The following is an 18,869-nucleotide window of genomic DNA, read 5'->3' as shown; positions in this document are numbered from 1 at the left end:
TTATATATAAGAAAGCTATCTGAATCTTCATGAGACAAGCTGTCTTCACTTGCATACCACATACCAAAGGGGTAAGGACCTTCTTTGATGAACAGGATGAGTTCAAAAGCACACATAGCTGAGACTGCCTTTGCTAATAGAGGTAGCTTGCAGTGAAGGGGATATTATAAACTGTACTCTTTTTAGTGAGATTATAGGTTTTTTGTCTTTATCTTACTCAAACAGGAACAAGTTTCCTTTCTGAATGCCTCCCAGTGCTTGCTCTGGGCTGGTAGAGTCTCAGTGAAGTGTTGGTTCCCAACATAATCATAAAGTTGAAGCATGTGATTAGTCTGAGTGAAGGTAATGGAAATACTTTACCTTTGATGCTTAAATACTTGGCTGTATCACAGAACTTAGAGTTTTGAAGTAAGAAAATATTACCATTCTAATTGTTTACAGTAAATGCCCACACTTTAATGGTTTTGTTAACCGAGAGTAATGATAAAGCAACAAAATTCCTGCATAGCATTACAGAAGTTGAAAAGGTAGGATGAGATTTTGTGTCTTCTACTCAGGAAGGAATATTGAAAGCAGCCACCTCCAACCCCTCATATGAATAGTTAGGAAAGAAACAAAGTGACGTAAAGAGACGGGGAGGGCTTGCAGTGCAAAGCTGTTTTTAGATTTGTGTGTCCTTCCAATATCCTCTGAATCTGAGCAAGACTGTCGAGTTGAGACGTGCTTTTTAATCTTGAGAAAGACTGTGTACTACAGTTCCTCAGTCTGTTGTGATACTAGCACTGCTCTTCAAAGTGCCATCAGCCTTTTACGTATTGCTAGAACAGTTCAGTGATGTTTGCATGAAGGATATTTCAGCTCATTGTCCTCTGTGTTAGGTTGTGGTATCAGCTGTGCTTTTGTTCGGTTAGCCTTGATTTTTATCTGTGCCTGTTTCCATTTGTCACTGGACAAAATGACTACAGAAAAACCAAGTATTTCTGGTTTGTAGTTTTGCTTGTTCACCTTGTTTGCGCTTCAGCTTCTGCTTTTATGCTCTGTGTAACACTGTCAATACACAGCTTCTGTAAGGTTGGTGTAACAAACTGCAAAGATTGTGTGAGTGAGGAAATCCTTAAAGTGGCACAGAGCCATTTTATCAGCTCCAGTACCAAGTCTCTATCTTATTTCCAGGAGAGTGAAATATCACTTATTCCTGGCTGCTCTAATATCCCCTTCGGGATATTCTGAGACTTGCCAGAGATCAGTGTTAGGTCTGCAATGCTAACAACAATTATTCATGATTTCTTATAATAAAGGAAATCGGGAGCACCCAACAAGGCGATTATGCAGCAGGTCTAAGGTGAACAAAAGGAAATGTTTTTCATACTGCACATAATTGCATGGTGGAGCTCATTGCCTCAGGTTGCTGTGAAGCCAAAATTATAAATGAGTTCAAAAATGGGCTAGACAAATTCATTGTTAAACACAATGACTGTGTACAGTCTCTGGCTGAGAAAGAGATTGCTCAGGAAAGCCATTGATTGCTAGAAGTTAAGAGGGTACCGTGGGGAAAGTCTCACTCTCTGTTTGCTCTTTTTTTTTTTGTAAACATCTGCTACTGGACTGTTGCAGAAAAAGCAATGGCATGTACGGAGCTCTGGTTTGACCTAGTAGAGCTGTTAACACCTATAAAGAAGAAAATGTATCAATGATACTGTGAAAGCAAAGCAAACAATGTGAAATGGTTATTTTTATTTTTTTTAACATACTGTTAGTAAATATTATAGCCCTAACATCACTTTATATTGTAAAGAACACAGAGTTCTTTAAGTTAGCCAGCTTACCATTAGTTCTTCACTTCAGCAACCATCCTAATCCACTGTCCTGCTTTTGGACTGTGAAATGCAGGATGATGATGCTGTAAGAAAAAGAGGAAAAAACGAAATTCCCTTGCAAAAGAGATTTTGGAGCACATAGCTCCTATCCTGAAGCCTAATCTTGAACCTTTATTCTTAGCAGTGCTTTATTCCACAAAGAACTTTGTTTACATTAATTAGGCACTTTCAAGTAAGCAATGTTACTTACAGTTGGAGAGTCTTACATGAGTTTTTATTTAATTTAACAGATTGAGCATCCAAACCACACAAAAGCATTTGCTTCCATTCTGTACTGGAACAAACATTTTAATAAACCTAGTATCTTGCTGCTTTATTTTATACACATTTCAGTTTTACCACTAAGTTTTTCATTGTCTCAATCTTTTACATTATCACCAGCTTGAATTTTACATTTCAATGCATATGTTGTAAATTAAGTCTGTAGAACCAACAGTAGGTAGAACATAGAAAACTGCTTGAGTCCAAGAAAAAGTCATATAAATTGCTCATCCTTTTTGTTTGTTTAATTGTAGTTCTCATTAGAGATTGACATATTTTCCCTCCATTTGTCAGGTCTTTACACAGTATTTGTGTTTGTTTTGCTAGTGTTTACTAAGCGCGTGTATCTCTGCCACACAAAGGAAGCTAAAACAGTCCATGCTTTCTGTTGCATTTAGGGCTGCTGTAAGGTTTTAACTGCTTTTTAGATTGATTTTTATTTTTGTAACGAAGACAATTTATGTTATTTTTAAGACCTTTTTCAAAACACCATCTTTCTTCCATAAATAGATCTTTTTCATTGGTGAGGAAACAGGACGGCTTGGTTGGGGAGAAAATAACTTTCCTATTATTTTTACCTTTCCTAGGTATAACATACCTAGGTATAACATACCTAGGAGTATATTTCCTTTTAGCTCAAGCATATGGGATTACTTAACTTTCTTACAGAGGAACAAGTTGGATCCTTATAATACAGCCCTGGTCTAGGGGCCAAGAAAAGAATGAAACTAGTAAATTTTTGTCTAGCTGGATATGAGCACAGAGATCCACTTGTGCTTGCTCAGTTTTTACCCTGACTCCCCAGGAGTGCCTCCTCCAATACCAGGAACCTTCCCCACAGATAAACTTGACCTTCTGCTCCATCCTCTCCTATTTGTGGGGACTCCATTCCTCACTTACTGACTACCAGAAGAGGGTAATGTGAGAACATTTATTGTTCCATAGCTATTGTAGGGTATTTGAAATCACTTATGTAGTGTGGAATAGTGATCATAGAACCACAGACTATTCCAGGTTGGAAGGGACCCATGCAAGGGAGCACACAAAAATCAGACCATACGTCTGAGAGATTTGTCCAGACACTTCTTGAACTCTGGCAAGCCCAGTGCTGTGACCACACAGTACACATTACAAGGTATGCCACAATTTTTGTTTTTCCCCACTTGGACTAGCCTGTCCCTGCTGTGCCTCTGTCACCCATGTTCTGCAACTGCCAGCTCTTTCTCCTGAGCGTGGTGGACAGGACAGTCCTCCTCCCTAATACTGGGAAAAGCAAGGAGCAGGAGGTAGACTACATGCATGTTTTACTCGTTGCAGACTCTGCACTCTTCTCTTTCCTCCAGAAAGACAGTGGAGCAGTTATGTTGACAAGGAAGCCAGGGTATGGAATTTGATGTCAGAAGGAATTTTACTAGGGTGGGAAATTGTGCATCTCTGGGATTGAGGGAGAATAAGGTCATCTGTTCATGTGTCCTAGTTCCCCAGTTTTGCAGAACAGCAAGTCCCATCGTCCCTGAAAACATGACTGAGTAATCTAGAAGGCTAATAGTAACATGTTTTTTTTAATGGTATAACAAAAGATGTGAATGCTGCTACCCATATGACTGCATTAGAGTGCTGGAGCCATATGTTGGAGTGCTCAAGATTGGTAAAGCAATAATGGAAAAAAAGCAAAAATAGTCACTTTCTTATTTCATTGGTGGAAAAAAAAAAGGGGGGCGGGAGGGAGAGGTATTATAGAAGACACTATTTTTACTGTCACTAATAGGAGCTGTATTTTAAAAAGCAGAAAATACATGTGCATAAAGCAGTGAAGTACTTAACTCACTGTACAGTTCTCTCCATGCCTGCAAATGCTTAGGGCTCTTTCAATGGAAAACAGGAAAATTATCTTGGTTTATGCCAGAATTCGTTTGATCTGATGTGAGATCAAGTATATTTTAACTGATATTGCAAGTTCTGATACCAACTATAGTGACTACAGTAAAGTTACCAAGAATGATAATATCCCTACTCAAAATGATAAAAAGCAAGCAGTGTTTATTTGGGGTATTGTCTCAGATATGCTTTTACATGTATTCTTGTAGAACCTCAGCTTACAAAGGTTGATGTGGGCCTAGGTAGGGAACAAGAACACAACGTGGTACCACTACACTGACAGATTTTCACTAAATCCAGGAAGTTTGCAATTACAGAAAGATTTCTTCTGGAACCCTAAGTGTTGTTAGCACTAGGATACTGTAAGTGTGGCCAAAAAACAAGAGTTTCAGGTTCAGTCAACCTGAATCAGTTTTACTGTTTTTTACTATCTTTATCGTTCCAATGTCACAGAAGCCTATTTTGTTTTGAAAGACAAATCTTTTATTGTAACTTATGTTGGATGGTTCCAGGGCATTTCTAGGTTTGATAAAACTCGGGCTGAAACTTGATTTTGAAGGTACTATTCCCATATCATTATCAGAAAGGTCTAAATCACTGTTGGGTAAAATTCTAGTATCCCAGGCTGCGTTCACATGAATTTTGCACCCAGCATTAGAAGAAATTGTGTAAAAATATGCAATTCCAGAAGTATTCATTTCCCAGATTCCCCAGAAGAAACAGATGCTTCCCTACTGCCTAAAGTTTGATACTGTGGTCCTAATAGTGAGTTTTTTCAATACATGTCATGAAATCACAGAATCTCAGAATGACTGGAGTGGAAATGAACACTCTGGAGAATCTGGCCAATTTCTGCAGGACCACCCAGAGCAGGGTGCCCAGGTCCACATCCAGGCAGCTCCTGAAAATCTTGGAGGAGGAGACCTCACAGCCTCTGGGCAGCCTGTACCAGTGCTCTGTCACCTGCACAGCATAGAAGTGCTGCGTGCTGTTCAAAGGGATCCTCTTGTGCCCCAGTTTGGGCTCATTGCCTCTTGTGCTATTACTGTGTACCACTGGAAAGAGCCTGACTCCCTCCTCTTGCACACTCCTGTCAGGTTTTTATATGGATCCCGTCTGCTGAGCTATCACTTCTCATGACTGAGCATTCCCAACTCTTTCAGCCTTTTCTTAGAGGAAAAATGCTCCAATTCTTTCATGATAGTAATATTCCCTTTCTGGACTCTCGTTAGTTTGTCCAAGTCTCTCAAGAGGGAGAGTCAACTCTTTGAAGGGGTAGATAACAGTAGGACAAGGGGAAATAGCTTTAAGTTGAGGGAGGGAAGATTTAGTTTGGATGTCAGGGGGAAGTTCTTTACTATGAGAGTGGTGAGGTGCTGGAACATGCTGCCCAGAGAGGTTGTAGATGTCCCATCCCTGGAGGTGCTCAAGACCAGGTTGGATGGGGCCCTGGGCAGTCTGGTCTAGTATTAAATGGGAGGTTGATGGTCCTGCCTGTGGCAGGGGGGTTGGAGATTCATGATCCTTGAGGTCCCTTCCAACCCGGGCCATTCTGTGATTCTCTCATGTATGGGGGAGCCAAGCACTCCAGGTCTGGCCTCACCAGTGCTGAGCCGAGGAGAAGATCAACTCCCTCCAGCTGCTGGCAGTGCTTTGCGTACTGCAGCCCAGTAGTCTTTATGGCAAGGGTACATTGTTGAATTATTCAACCATATGTCCACCAGGTCTTTTTCTGCCAGAATATTTTGCAACTGGGTAGCCTATAGAGGTGCCTAGTGTTGTTCCCCCCAGGTGCAGTACTTGGCACTTCCCCTCGCTACTTCATGAGGTGAGGCCATTTCTCAGCCTTTCCATGTCTCTCTGGTTGCAGCACAACCCCCTTTTGCATCAGTCATTCCTCCCAGTTTTGTTCCATCTCCAAATTTACTGAGGGTGCAGTCTGCCCCATCATCCAGATCACTGAGATGTTAGACAGATTTGGACCCAGTATTGAACATCCTAGCACTCCGGCTGTACATTGTGCAGTCTATATCCTCACTAGAAGTCCAGCTGGCAAGTCTAGTCCCTGCTGAACTGAAGTCTCTGAATTTCACAACAGTAAGTCTTCATGTGTTGTTTAAAAGTTTGAATTACTGGGACTTCCACCAAGGCTCAAGAGACTAGAATACTTCAGTATTCTTGTCAGTATAGCTCAACCTTCATAGTGTTTGCTGGTTCTTCTGGTAGAATTTGGCATACAGACTTGAACAATACTTTTATTAATAAGAGTCTGGATAGATATGGACCTCATTGTACAGCTAGTGATTGGCTTAACGAGAGGCAGATGCCTGGAATCTTTGTATTGTCTTATCAGGGAAATATTTATATAGAGACTCAAATTTTCAAGTTTGGTTTTATAGAGAGATAAAGGCATCTGCTGCTATTCAATAGAGCTTTTATAATGTTGGCTTGCCTCAATTAATCTAGCGTGAGGCTGCAAAGTATATAAATCTTGAAATGTCCACAGTTGATAAATTGCTGTATTTTGCTCAGTTTATGCAAAAAAGAAAATGAAGAAGCAGATTGGAAAAAAAAAAAAAAGCCTGCAAAATTATAAATCAAGTCATTAAACCTCAATCTTCTTTATTGAAGAATTGTTTTGATACTCAGCAAGATTAGGAACTGAACAAAAGACTGGCTAGGGGACATGTTTGCAAGGATTCTGCACATCAGGAAAAATTCCATAAAATAATGTCATCAATGTGATCTAAGTTCAGAACTGTAATTATTCCTTTTCTGCTTTTAGAGCTGTGAATGTAAATGGTAATTTGAACTATTTTTTTCTGTGACTAACATTTTATTTGTTCCTTGAGTTTCTTACTAGTTTTTGTAATACATCTACATTATTGCATGGATTTCATAACTTTTCCATTTGCATCCTTACTCCATAAAGAACTCATAATTTCACCATATAGTTTGCTTTAAAAAGACAGTCCTATAAAACAAGGGCAATCACTCCCCTTCTTTTTTCATGTTTTCAGTGAATATTACACTTGGTTTATTTTTCTAAAACCGTATTGTTAGTGTAGAGAGAGACATGCTTGTTGCCTGCTGGCCCTGTATGTAACTGATGGCACACATATTGCCAACTCCAACATTTTTGCTGGCTGCTGATGTTTTTCGGGAAGGGAAGGGAAGGGAAGGGAAGGGAAGGGAAGGGAAGAAGATTCACCAAGGTTGGAAAAGACCCACAAGATCACCCAGTCCAACCATCCACCAATAGTTCTCACTAAACCGTATCTCTCAACACAACATCCAAACTTTCCTTGAACACCTCCAGAGTTGGTGACTCCACCACTTCCCTGGGCAGCCCATTCCGGTTAGTCCATTACTTATTTCACTGGCAGTGCATAATGAAAGAAGGGAAGAATGGATGTTATGTGAGTGATAAATAAAAAGGAAGAAGATAAATTTGCACAGGGACTTTGGGAGGTATTCACTGTTTTGTACAATGACAGCACAGGTTCAGATAGCTTCTAAATGCTCTTTCAAAATTTCTCAGGCATCAGGAATATACCAGCTGATTACATACAAATACAAGTGGATGATGCAAGTGACTAGTGGATAAATGCTGTAGTTAAACTGTAATTTGTGTATAGTATGCTTGTACTGATTCAATGGCAAAAATACTGGCACCACATACATGATGTTAGATTAATGATGTAAAATTGGTCAAGTGTCAGGCTTCAGGGACAGCAACTTACAGCAACTTTTTCCTCCTTCATTGTTAACCCAGAGAATTTTCACATCACTTTATCTGTTGGCTGAGTCTAGGTCATTTTAGTAGCTTGTGATCTCAGTAGATCTCTTTCTCTAGAACAAGGAAAATACTGGACTAAAAGTCAGACCTAGAGGAAGGAAGAAGTTTCTTTGTATATGCTAGCAAAGAGTGTATTTGCAAACAAACAAAGCAGACTCCAAGGCACCAGACTTTCCTGTAAGGATCAAATAATGTAATGAACCAGCACAATAAAGTGCTATCATTTTTTTTTTGAAAGGGCACTGCAAGTAGACCCTTATTATCTATTTTAGCCTAGCCTAGTACTCTTATTTCCCTTGAAATAAGGAAGGGGGAAAGTGCTATCTTATTCATTGGGAAAAACAACAGCATGCAAAAGTTTGTGTTCCAGCCGTGCACTGTGTAGTGTATCTGGACTTTTATCTTGTAGCTTTTTAGTATGTTATCGTCATTCTTTAAGAAAACTAAAACCTTATTATATGAGCTTTGTTTCTTTCTTGTCTTGTGTCAAAACCATATGAACTGCGCTGGCCTAGACACGCTCTTGAAAAACCTCAGGGCTCACTTAGTGAGCAGATTCTGAGGGGATGCTTTAACTCTTTTGAGAGGTGAGATCACCTAACCTCTTGATCAGTTTAGATCAAATTGTACATTGCAACTTGGATGAAGATAGGAGGGGTTCTGCTCAGTTTTCAAATTCAGCATTTACATAATTGTTTCCTTTCTCCACATGCTGTTTTCTGTTACTTCAGGGAATTTTACTAGATTCAAGGCTTTTCCAATTGCGTGGTTCTAAATCAGAAGCAGCAGGTCTATGCAGAAGATTTTAAGATATTATCAGTTTTTTTCTGCTTGGGTTGATTGGTAATTTAAAGAGTCAGGCAGTTTTTGCGAATTCTTTGCTTGGCTTAGAGTGTCTCAATTACAGTGATTTATTCAGATAGAAACAACAACAAAAAAATACAACTGATTTCACTACAAAGATATCAGAAATCAACTTGGTTATTATTTTTGTATGTCCACCAATTCAATATTGATAACCTTTCATTAGAAATAATCTTCAGCAAGTGGATGACAGAAGTGCATAGGTATTAAACAGTACCTGCTCAAGTAATGTAGTTATTCTGTAGAATAATTATACCATAAAGAATGCTGTCCTGGCCTACAGCATTGATCCAGTCCTTTTGCCATGGAAATAAGTATTCCCGCATATTTCGCAGATAGTTTCTTGGAATCCTTAAGCTTGGTTTTACGCATCATGTAGAGTATGTAGGTGATGAGTAGAGTATTCCTTATCAATCACTATATAAAACGTGAGTAAACAGAAAGTTGTGACTACTACAGAAATCTTACTATGTACACTAAATGCATACTGTTCTATTTTGACAACTGAAGATATTTTGACTTCTTTCTTTTCACCCTTCTTCTCCTTCTTTTCCTTCTTCTCTTTCTTCTCCTCCTTCTCCTTCTTCTCCTTCTCTTTTTCTTCATCCTTTTTTCTTCATCTTTTTCTTTCTTTTTTGTTATGCTTTAAACCAATTGCAAACTCAAAAAAATGGAGTAGTTCTTCCCTACTTTTTCCATAGCACAATTTTTTTTATGTCCTGCTTTAATAACATTTCATAGCTCTTTGAAACTGTTCCCTGGAGCAACCTTTTATTATTTGTGAAGTAAATCAAACATCATAGTGCTAATTTTTTAGGAGGAATAATGGACTAAAGTCAGAATATTTAAATCTTCAATTGATGTTCTGAATTAAATTTTGAAGCACACAGAAAGATCCAAAACAATATTCTCAAAGCTCTACAGCACCTAAAAAACACATTCGGGAATCCACATACTTGCTCACATTTCTGTATGTAATAAAGAAAATTAATAGAGTACTGTACTTCTAAGTTCCAGATTGTGTTGTGCAAGGAATGCTTTGCTTGGCTTTAAAGTGCTTGAAGAATATTTTGGAAATGTAAACCAAGAAGAGATGCAAAAAATCAAAAGCATACTTTTTGAAATTCTAATAGAGCAGTAATGCACCAAAATACCTTATCTAAATGTTTGTAACTCTAAACAGAGGGAAAGGACATGCGACTAAACTGTGAATTTGGTAGCAGCTCACCAAAGTGCCAGGTAATAGCTACTCCTCTATTATTAGAGATAACATGTCCTCTAACAGAGGAAAGTAAGATGAGTTTTTGAAGATGAGAGCTAAAGAAGCTTAGTAGTAGTAGCAGTAGTAGTAGTAGTAGTAGTCGCCGTTGTAGTCGTAGTAGCAGTTTCTTTAATTGCCCTGAATTAAGTCATACTTAGATGAATGGAATTGTACCTTGGATGCCTACATTAGCTCAGAGTTGGTATGCCAGCCTTCACTCGATGTATCTTAAGATGTATTCCTTTTTGACATCACTTAAGCTTTATCATAGTAACCAGGCTGAATACTTTCCTTCTATCCTAATCATTTGAGGTATGCATATGTTACCCTTTCAAACATGGTATAAAAATTTAGTTTAGCATTTCTCAAAATAATAATCTATACATTCAATGCACTGTGTAATCTTGAGTCCTCATGCTTTCTGTGTAAATATTTGTATCTTGGTAAGTAGGAATTCTCATTAAGAAATAAAACAACTCTGTACCATCTTTTACTTGTGTAGTATGCAACTGACACATGTAATTACATCCTTTGGAACAACATAGGGAGGAGGGAAAGAGATAGAGTTAGTGAATAATGAAGCGGATAATTTTGTTCACAAAAGGATGGATAGTGCCTTTGTGGTGATCAGTGTCTCTGTATTTCCCCAGAAGAGGTTTCCTATCAAAGCATGGAAATAGTTGGTATTCAGTGGAGTCTATGTAGGTTCACTTTATTGTTTTACAGATGTTACAGTCATGAACGTTGCTCGTGTTCATTGTCTTCTTGAAAACTTACAAGTATGATAGTTGTGAACAAAACATTAAATTGCATAGTGTTAAAAAAGTGGAGAGAAATAGAGATTTACTTATGAAAATGGCATGTAGTGTACATGAAAACTGTTTGTTAAATCCTCCAAAACCAGGAAATCTATGTTGATGAGATTAAATAAGCACTACTTGAGACCAACATTTTTACATGCAAGTTAAAATTAATATATCCTGTACATTGGTAAAAGTGCAAACATGCATATTTTACCCAGAGGGTCCTTCCTATAAAAAAGGATCATAAAATCTCATCAACATACTATATTTTCTGCTGAAGATAAATCAGGAAGATTAATGAGGTTAAGTTATTGCTATCTGGTATGCCAGGGAATAAGTTTCAAATTAGAACTTTAATTGTACATTCTATTGCAGTCCTCTTACTAATTCACATTACACCGTATTTCTAAAATCTTTCCTTATTGGGAAGTCTTGAAGTATTTTAAAGGAATGAAAGTAATAGAGTTTTTAAAACCCAAAGTAGATAGAATGGAAATGGCTCTGAAAGCCTATAGAATCAAGGTTATCTATCAAATTTTTAGACCATTCCACAGAATCTTTAAATATTTATATTCTTCCTGTTTAATCACACAAGTGAACTTCAGGTGTAGCAGTGTTAGATACCAAGATAAGAAATTACATCAAGAGATCTCATAAATAGGTTAGTTTTAAAATTACAAGGAATATAATTCCCTGTTATTAAAAAAAAATACTCCACGGCACTTGCTTTTCCAGCAAAAGAGACCAAATGACAGTGTGGTGACAAAATGGACTCAGGTACAAAAGCACTTCAATCAAAGATATATACAATCGTACAAATTAAATCTTGCCTCTGAAAATGTGCACACCAATGCAACTAGTACCATATTTTGACTAACCACTTTTTTTTCTGTCCTTTTACCTTGAGTTGGTAAGTCATGGTGCAGTTGGGGAAGGAGGTATCAGTTCCCCTTCCATTTCCTCAGCATTTAATGTGATCAATGACTATGAAGTTTAGTGCTTCAGAAGGCCTGGAAGACTTTGCTTTACTACTCTTTCTCTCTTGTGCTCTGTAGACTAACCCAAATGGAACTGAGAAGAAAAAGGCTGTTCCTTACCTTAGGCAAAACTTTATGCCAGTATTTATGAATCCATTAATTCATGAATGTTTCTTTTTTCACATCAGTTTAAGGTATCCCAAGCACATAAAGGAGTTACAGTCAGAATAATACTAAGGAGTTACTGTAGTTAGGACAAGAATTGTCCGAACTTGCATCTGCTTTAGAACTGCATCTTAAATCTCATACTCAGAAAACATTATGTAAACTAAGCCTATATTACCAGGAAATTCCTGATAGAGCAAATATAGGAGATAACATTAGTAATTCTTTTTGCAGTATCTTTATTTTTCTTCCATCTTCAGACCTAGGTTACAGTAACAGACTGATAAATGCTTTAGAAATGCTGAAGGGAGTTTACATTGATTAGATAGATTTTCACAATGGCTCTTGCTAAAGGCAGTTTTCAAGGGCAGGCATAGTAAAATGTTGTTTGTTTGTTTTTTTAAATTATGTTACTTGAAAACTGGATATAATTCTCAGTGATTGAAGCTGACAGAAGAGGAAAAGATGATGGCAAATATATTCTCTGGTGGCATACTGTCATTCACAAATGTTTTCAGTGACCAAAGCAATGACTGAAGTATGAAGTGCTGATTGCAGAGGTTGGGTTGCCATCAGTGAAATCATCTACCACTGTGCACCAACACTTAGGGTAATCAGTTACTTACAGGTGGTGCAGTTTCAATGATAAAATCTTTTCTCAAAACGACCAGAAGATTAAAAAAACTGTTGTTTCACAATGTGGACCATGTCTGCTGATTTCTTTAGTGTAACAATCCAATGATTCTTCCTTCTCAATTCCTTAATAATTCAAATCCTCAGTTATCAGCAAAATGAGCGTGGTGATTTCACTTTTTCGTTTCAAGATCCATTTGATGTTTTTAAGTAACAAGAACATCCTCCAGTGCCTGATATTTCGAAGATTCTGATTAATGAAAAACCAATGAAGTGACAGATTTACAGATCTTATAAATCTTGCAGTATTCATTAAATGAGTCTGGAGATCCTTGTCCTGCAAACATTTATGGAACTGCTTAAAATATAAGGTGCATTTATTAGGGTTTGTAAATGCAAAGAAGAATCTAACACAACACTAGGATCTTAACTCAGAGTTTAATGGTTATATTTTTTCCATCCATAATATCTACATATAAACTGTGCAGAGCAGCAGTAAAGCATGATATATATATTTAGGTAAAATGAGTGATGTATCTTCACTGTCCAGTTCAGGGCATTTCAGGCATCTGATTTAGATGCAGCTCTAAGTATTTGTGGTAGAAACGTAAGTTTCTGAAATAACTAATTCCTTTTAGACGAGGATCTCTATTAGGATCTCCATTAGTTGTCTGTTCTGGCCTAAATTAGTGTGTAATCCAGAGACATTTAAAATTAAATAAGTCAAATTATTCTTATTGTTAAAATAATCTCAATCTGACTAGAAATAGCAATGGAAAAATGACTGTTATCAGTGAAGAAACTTAGAGCCACTCAGGAAAATCAACCACCAAAACTGACGTCATATAAAGTCATAATTTTAAAAACAGATCTACAGATGAGACTTAAGACTGTTACAGAGTGAAATATGTATTTCTTTGTTCCTGTGAATAATGTGCTTGTTTATTAAGTAGGCAGAGCAGGAATTATGGTGTCCTTAATTTCTCATTTCTTTACTTGTCATTTTCTAAATGACATTGTAGGAGACTTCACTGTTGTCACCTAGCAACTATGAAGTATTTTTTTGGAAGAAAGAAATAAATGTACTTTTATATATGTCCCTTCCAATATTTTCTGTTCTTATGAATTTTAAATGAGAAAAGGGAATAATTTTAAAAAATCAGTATTTGCAATGATTATCTCCATCTCTTTTTTGAGATATTGCAGTTATTTTCTAGTCAGAGAGTCACAGTGAATTAGCCCTTGGCAAATATTTAATTTTTAATGGAAACCACTGCTGCATTGAGTTAAAGCAAGTAAAAGCTTCTCATTTATCCTAGAACGATCCTGCCGCTGCATCCATTGACCAGTTCTCATGTTGCATGTTCTGCAGTTCTGTATGTTTCCATTGTTTTCAGAACCTATTCTTTTCTGGTTATGGAAATTCTAATAACTAAATGACAATAAATGTTGAATACTGAAATGCCTGCCGCAACAACACCTGCTTTGAAGACTGTTTCATTTTCACGTAATTCATGGGGGCTCGATAGCTAAAGTTTTGTGCAATTTGAGTTGAAGAAATACGTATTTAAAATAATTTGAGAAATGTCCTACACTCATTTTCAGTTCTCCATTGCCCTTGGTGGAACAACACTGTTTGGGAATGTATTTCTTCCTAATAGTCTGCATTTTTAAGAAACTTTAAGGGATGAAATAGGATGAATAGCCACAAAGATAATGTGTGGGCTGCTGTGCAGCAGCATCCCCAGAGAGTGATATGTCAGAAAAGACATTAAAAAAAATTCTACAATGAAAAATATATTTCTCACAAGTAAGGAAAGATCTTGACAGATCATCTGTTATGAGGTATCTGCTTTGTTCTTTACTTATGGGACAAATGGGATTTCTCCATATAATTCATTGTGGATTATCGTTCTGTTGCAGTTTGTGTAATGGTAGCACATGGGGAATTTAGGAAATGACACTCCAGCTGTCTTTTACAATAACTGTTTCTTTTTATGCTTTCACACCGTAATATCTTTTCCTTCAAATTATCCTTTCTGTACACCTCTCACTGAAATATGTGTGTGCATTCCAAAAAGAGTTCTAAAAAATGAGTCTCTGCATAAAGTCTGTTCTCTCTGTACGATAGATTTTATTTCAGTCACAAACTTGTTGATTAAAAAGAAAGAATAATCTGCATTTACAGTTCTTTTTCTATAATGCATGCTTGATGAGGAAAATGAAGTCAATATATAGGAACTGGAAACGTAAATCTGTTTCCTACTTTTCATTTTTGATATAGTTGTATTCTGACAAACAGTTTTATCTATGTTGAATATATATTGTTAGGAGATATTTTATTTGTAGGACTCGTTAAGCTTATCTTTGTTTTTAGGAGTTCCAAACAGGTGGGAAAAATTGAATCCATGTATTTGCAGATGAGAAGCAGATGAGCTGCCCAGACAAGTGCATTGCATGTTGTGTATCTTTCCTGAATTCAGTACTGTAAAAATTTTTCCCAGTTGTCTCTAGAGATTTACTCTTAATTGATTTGTTTAAAATAATTTTATGAAAGTTCATTACTCTGGAACAGGGAGAAGCAGGGAGTCCTTGAGAGTATATTTGAGTCCTCCATATTTCAAGGTGTAGACTTGGAAGCTGTATTAGTGAGACTCTTTCTTTGTAATACCACACGTAATGGTTAATGGATTAAACTCATAACCACTTGCTACACAATGTCTTCTGTGAAGTAATCTCTAGCACAGAGACTACAAGGAAACTAGAATTCTCTGTATTTTCACTACCTTCACTTCCTGATGAAGGTACTCAGCCAAGTTTTAGATAGAACAAACAGTTTGGTTTTTTGTTCTACCTTCTGGGGCTTTGTTGATGAACATTTCCATTTTGCCTTGTGTTTAAATGGTTATCTCTCAGTGCTGTCTGAGAATAGAATCATAGAATCATAGAATGGCTTGGGTTTGAAGGGACCCCAAGAATCATCAAGTTCCAACCGACTGCTACCGGTAGGGCCACTAACCTCCAGAGAGTGAACTTTGCAAGAAATTGTGGCATTGATCACTGTTTTTGCCTAGAGAGAACAATTCCTTATTCAGCGTACCCTGATTTACTGCAAAAAAACTTTCCATCTAGCCTGAGCTCAGATTGCTGTGGATTTGAATGACTTGCTTAAGACACCATTGGCCAATAAATGATCAGATCATCATTTACACTTTTTTGGCAAACAGAAACAAAATTATAAATCATCTTAAGATTTAAAGCATTCAAATTCTCTATCTTGGTAGGTAACTGCATTTTTCAGAGCTGTATCCAAAGGCAATATCCCATGATTAAGAAAAATATCACTAGTAGTAGTTCAATTTGCAAACTTTAAATTTTTTTCTAAAGAAGTGCAGAAAACTATAGAGCAAACAAACTGAAACCATTTGATATGGCCTCTGTTTTTCTCACATTACTCTGTACAAACTTCTTAGAATTAATCCATGTATTTCCAGAAGTTTTCAAATTGTACCAATTGTATCAATTTAATGAAAATAGTAAAAGAAAATTTGTTTTAGATATCAAATGTCCCCATGTTTCATTGACTTCAGAAAGAGATCAAGGGTTTATTTTTACTTTTTTGCTCTTTAATAATGGAATCGTTGGGGTTTGAACAATAATACGTTTCAGGTATGAGGACAAAGGACAGTGTCTTCTATTTCATGGGCGTTATCTATTTTAAACCGCTCAGAAAATATTGAGGTCCTGTGAGAGGCACAAGCTTCCTGATGTTTTCCCTTACCTTGGGACTTAGCCATTTCTGACTTCTGATACCAAAAAAAGCAATAATAGAGATAATGTGCTTTCATTTTCCTCTTGAATCAAAGATTAAATTGTACTGATCATTCCAGTGAAAAGATCAAAACATGAATTAAGGCTGGCCGTTATCCTGATAGAATTCCACTGGTTCACTTGCCAATTAAATATTTTTACTCCACAATGAATTTTTCAGTATGGAATGATAGAATACGTCTATATTAAATGAGTTAGAGACAGGGTAATGTCTTGGTAAACCATCGACAGGTGAAAATCAAGAAATTATGTAAATATGTGTGTCATAAACTCGCTTGCTGCCTGTATGCTAGATTGCGTGCTTCATAAATGCAAATTCATATTTTTAGGACTTTAAACTTTCTCATTTTTTATTGAATTTATTAACTACAGCACAAAGGTTGAGTGAATACTAGATAGATTATATCATTCAGGAAATCATATCATTTTTATTTTCTGGCAAAAAATCACCTTGATGGCATAAGTTATGTTTTAGAAAAGATAACGTATATGCTAGATTAATTCACCTTTTTTTAATACCTAAATGTGTTTTGATGCATGAACTATCTGCCAAGAAATAAGTAAAACTTGTGGATATGTCAAAAATAAAACCTGTTTGTACAGTGTATAATTCTGCACCCAAATACTGCAATTCCAGCGCTGATGACGAAGCTCTTTCTGCTTCATCTATGTGAATAAGCAGATCTACACAGAGAATTTGTATAGCACAAGTTGAAGAGTCTCTGTGTTACAAGCATACAACTTTTGAAAGATTCACAAACACTTCACATGCAAATAATTCTTTGTACTGTTATGCAAATTATTTCATGTCAAATTTTTTGACAATATTTGGAGCTATGCATAAATATCATTTAAATAAAACTATATTTTTGCTCAACAAAAGAATCAACTAAATGGTGCTTTAAACAACAATACCCATGAGTACTGTTTGCCTTTCTCCTTGGTTTATCCATAAGGTAACTTGCTGCGTGCATTTCTTAATGTCACTTTGCTTTCTTTTCCTTTTTTAGAGTTTCTTTGAAGGACAGTCTGCACCGTGGGATTCAGCTAAGAAAGATGAGAACAGAATGAAAAATAGATACGGGAATATCATTGCATGTAAGTGTTGACAACATAATTGTGCACTGTGTTAACTTGTCTTCGGAACTGGATAAGAGTGGCCACCAGCCTCTTGCTTGCATTGAGCTTATATTTCTTTTCTCTGATTAAGAACATAAAAGTGAGGGAAGAAGTTAAATTTTTTTGAGAAAACTGTCAGATAGTGTATTTTTTCCACTATCCTACTGTATACCTTCCATTCTGTGATTACCATTTCGTTAATGTAAATTGACATCCTTAACCAGTGCTCAGCTCCAACTGCTCCCAAACTGCTCCTGGCAACTTAGTGGAAGAACAGTCATGGTGTCATGGGTTAATGTCTTGACATTGGGTTCTGGATGTTGAAGGAATGGACAATACTGCTGCTTAAGTATTCCTTGATAACTAAGACACTGTAAGTTAACCTATTAACAGTCTCTAGGGAAAAAGAATACATTTGTTTTACTGTGAAAACTGCTAAGCTTGATGAAGGTTAGATATGCTGATAATCCAAAAACCTTAGTGGATGGTCATTTGTTTTAATGAGTGACCGCTAAATCTGGCATTATAAGATTGCAAAACACTGTGACAAAAGATGCTGTAAATGAACACCAACTCAGAAAAGAGCATGCAATTTACTGAAAGAGGAAATTAAATTTTCTAGAGAAATGTGAGCTGGAGCATATGTAAAAGGTGTTAACTAGTCTGGTTTTACTGGCTTCTCTGCAGGCAATCTTTAATGTGTAACAAACTTTCTATCATGAGAAACGTAGCAATACATTAGATGGCTATCACCACTTAAGTATAAATACTGAAGATGTAAAAAAAAATTCCAAAGAACATTCTCTAGCTTTACGTTTGCTATTCTTCTGTGACCTTCTATTTCCAGTCCAAGCCTATGACAGTAAGTCTTTTAGTCATTGTTTAGGTTTTTTGTCTGTTCTTTAATGTCACTTTATACATTACCTTTCACTTTGACTCCCTTTGGCTGAAGTAAACAGGAGACTTACAGTACTGTATGTCTGAGCAGAGGAAGTAATGAGTAGCAAAGAGAAAGCAAGTAAAAGATATTAGATACACAAATCAATGGCAATTACAAGTAATACTGAAGGCTCTCTGAGAGAGCTAACATTACTCTGATCATTTGGATCTCAATTTACTTTTAATGTCATCAGTGTTTGTCTCACAGAAGGAGTTAGTGGAATTGTTATCAATAGCATTACCTATTTAGGTTGCTATGAAAACATAGCTAATGCAAATTAAAATTCACTAGAGTAAAGGGCAGTATCTTAAGAGAAGCCGAAAGTGCCCACAGCTTGTCATCTGTTAAAGAGACATATGGAAATGGAGTAGCTGTTTAATTATGCTGTATGGTTTTCTGCTAATACATGATTGCCTGGCTTCAAGTCTGAGAGTGGTCCACTTTTGAAAATCCATCCCACA

General features: G+C 36.7%; 1 protein-coding gene across 1 annotated transcript in view; it reads left to right on the top strand.

Moving 5' to 3' along the window:
- Positions 1-18,869, top strand: part of LOC100550127 (receptor-type tyrosine-protein phosphatase mu) — a 77,279-nt gene that overhangs the window by 18,632 nt on the left and 39,778 nt on the right. Inside the window, exon 6 of the mRNA XM_019613936.1 lies at positions 17,360-17,447. Within this exon, the coding sequence (XP_019469481.1) occupies positions 17,360-17,447 (88 nt within the window). The remainder of the gene's footprint in view (positions 1-17,359; positions 17,448-18,869) is intronic.

This window comes from Meleagris gallopavo, chromosome 3 (assembly GCF_000146605.3).
Source record: "Meleagris gallopavo isolate NT-WF06-2002-E0010 breed Aviagen turkey brand Nicholas breeding stock chromosome 3, Turkey_5.1, whole genome shotgun sequence".
NCBI classification, from domain to species: domain Eukaryota; kingdom Metazoa; phylum Chordata; class Aves; order Galliformes; family Phasianidae; genus Meleagris; species Meleagris gallopavo.
Note: the sequence above shows the minus strand (reverse complement) of the source record. Positions and strands in the feature narration are given on the sequence as shown.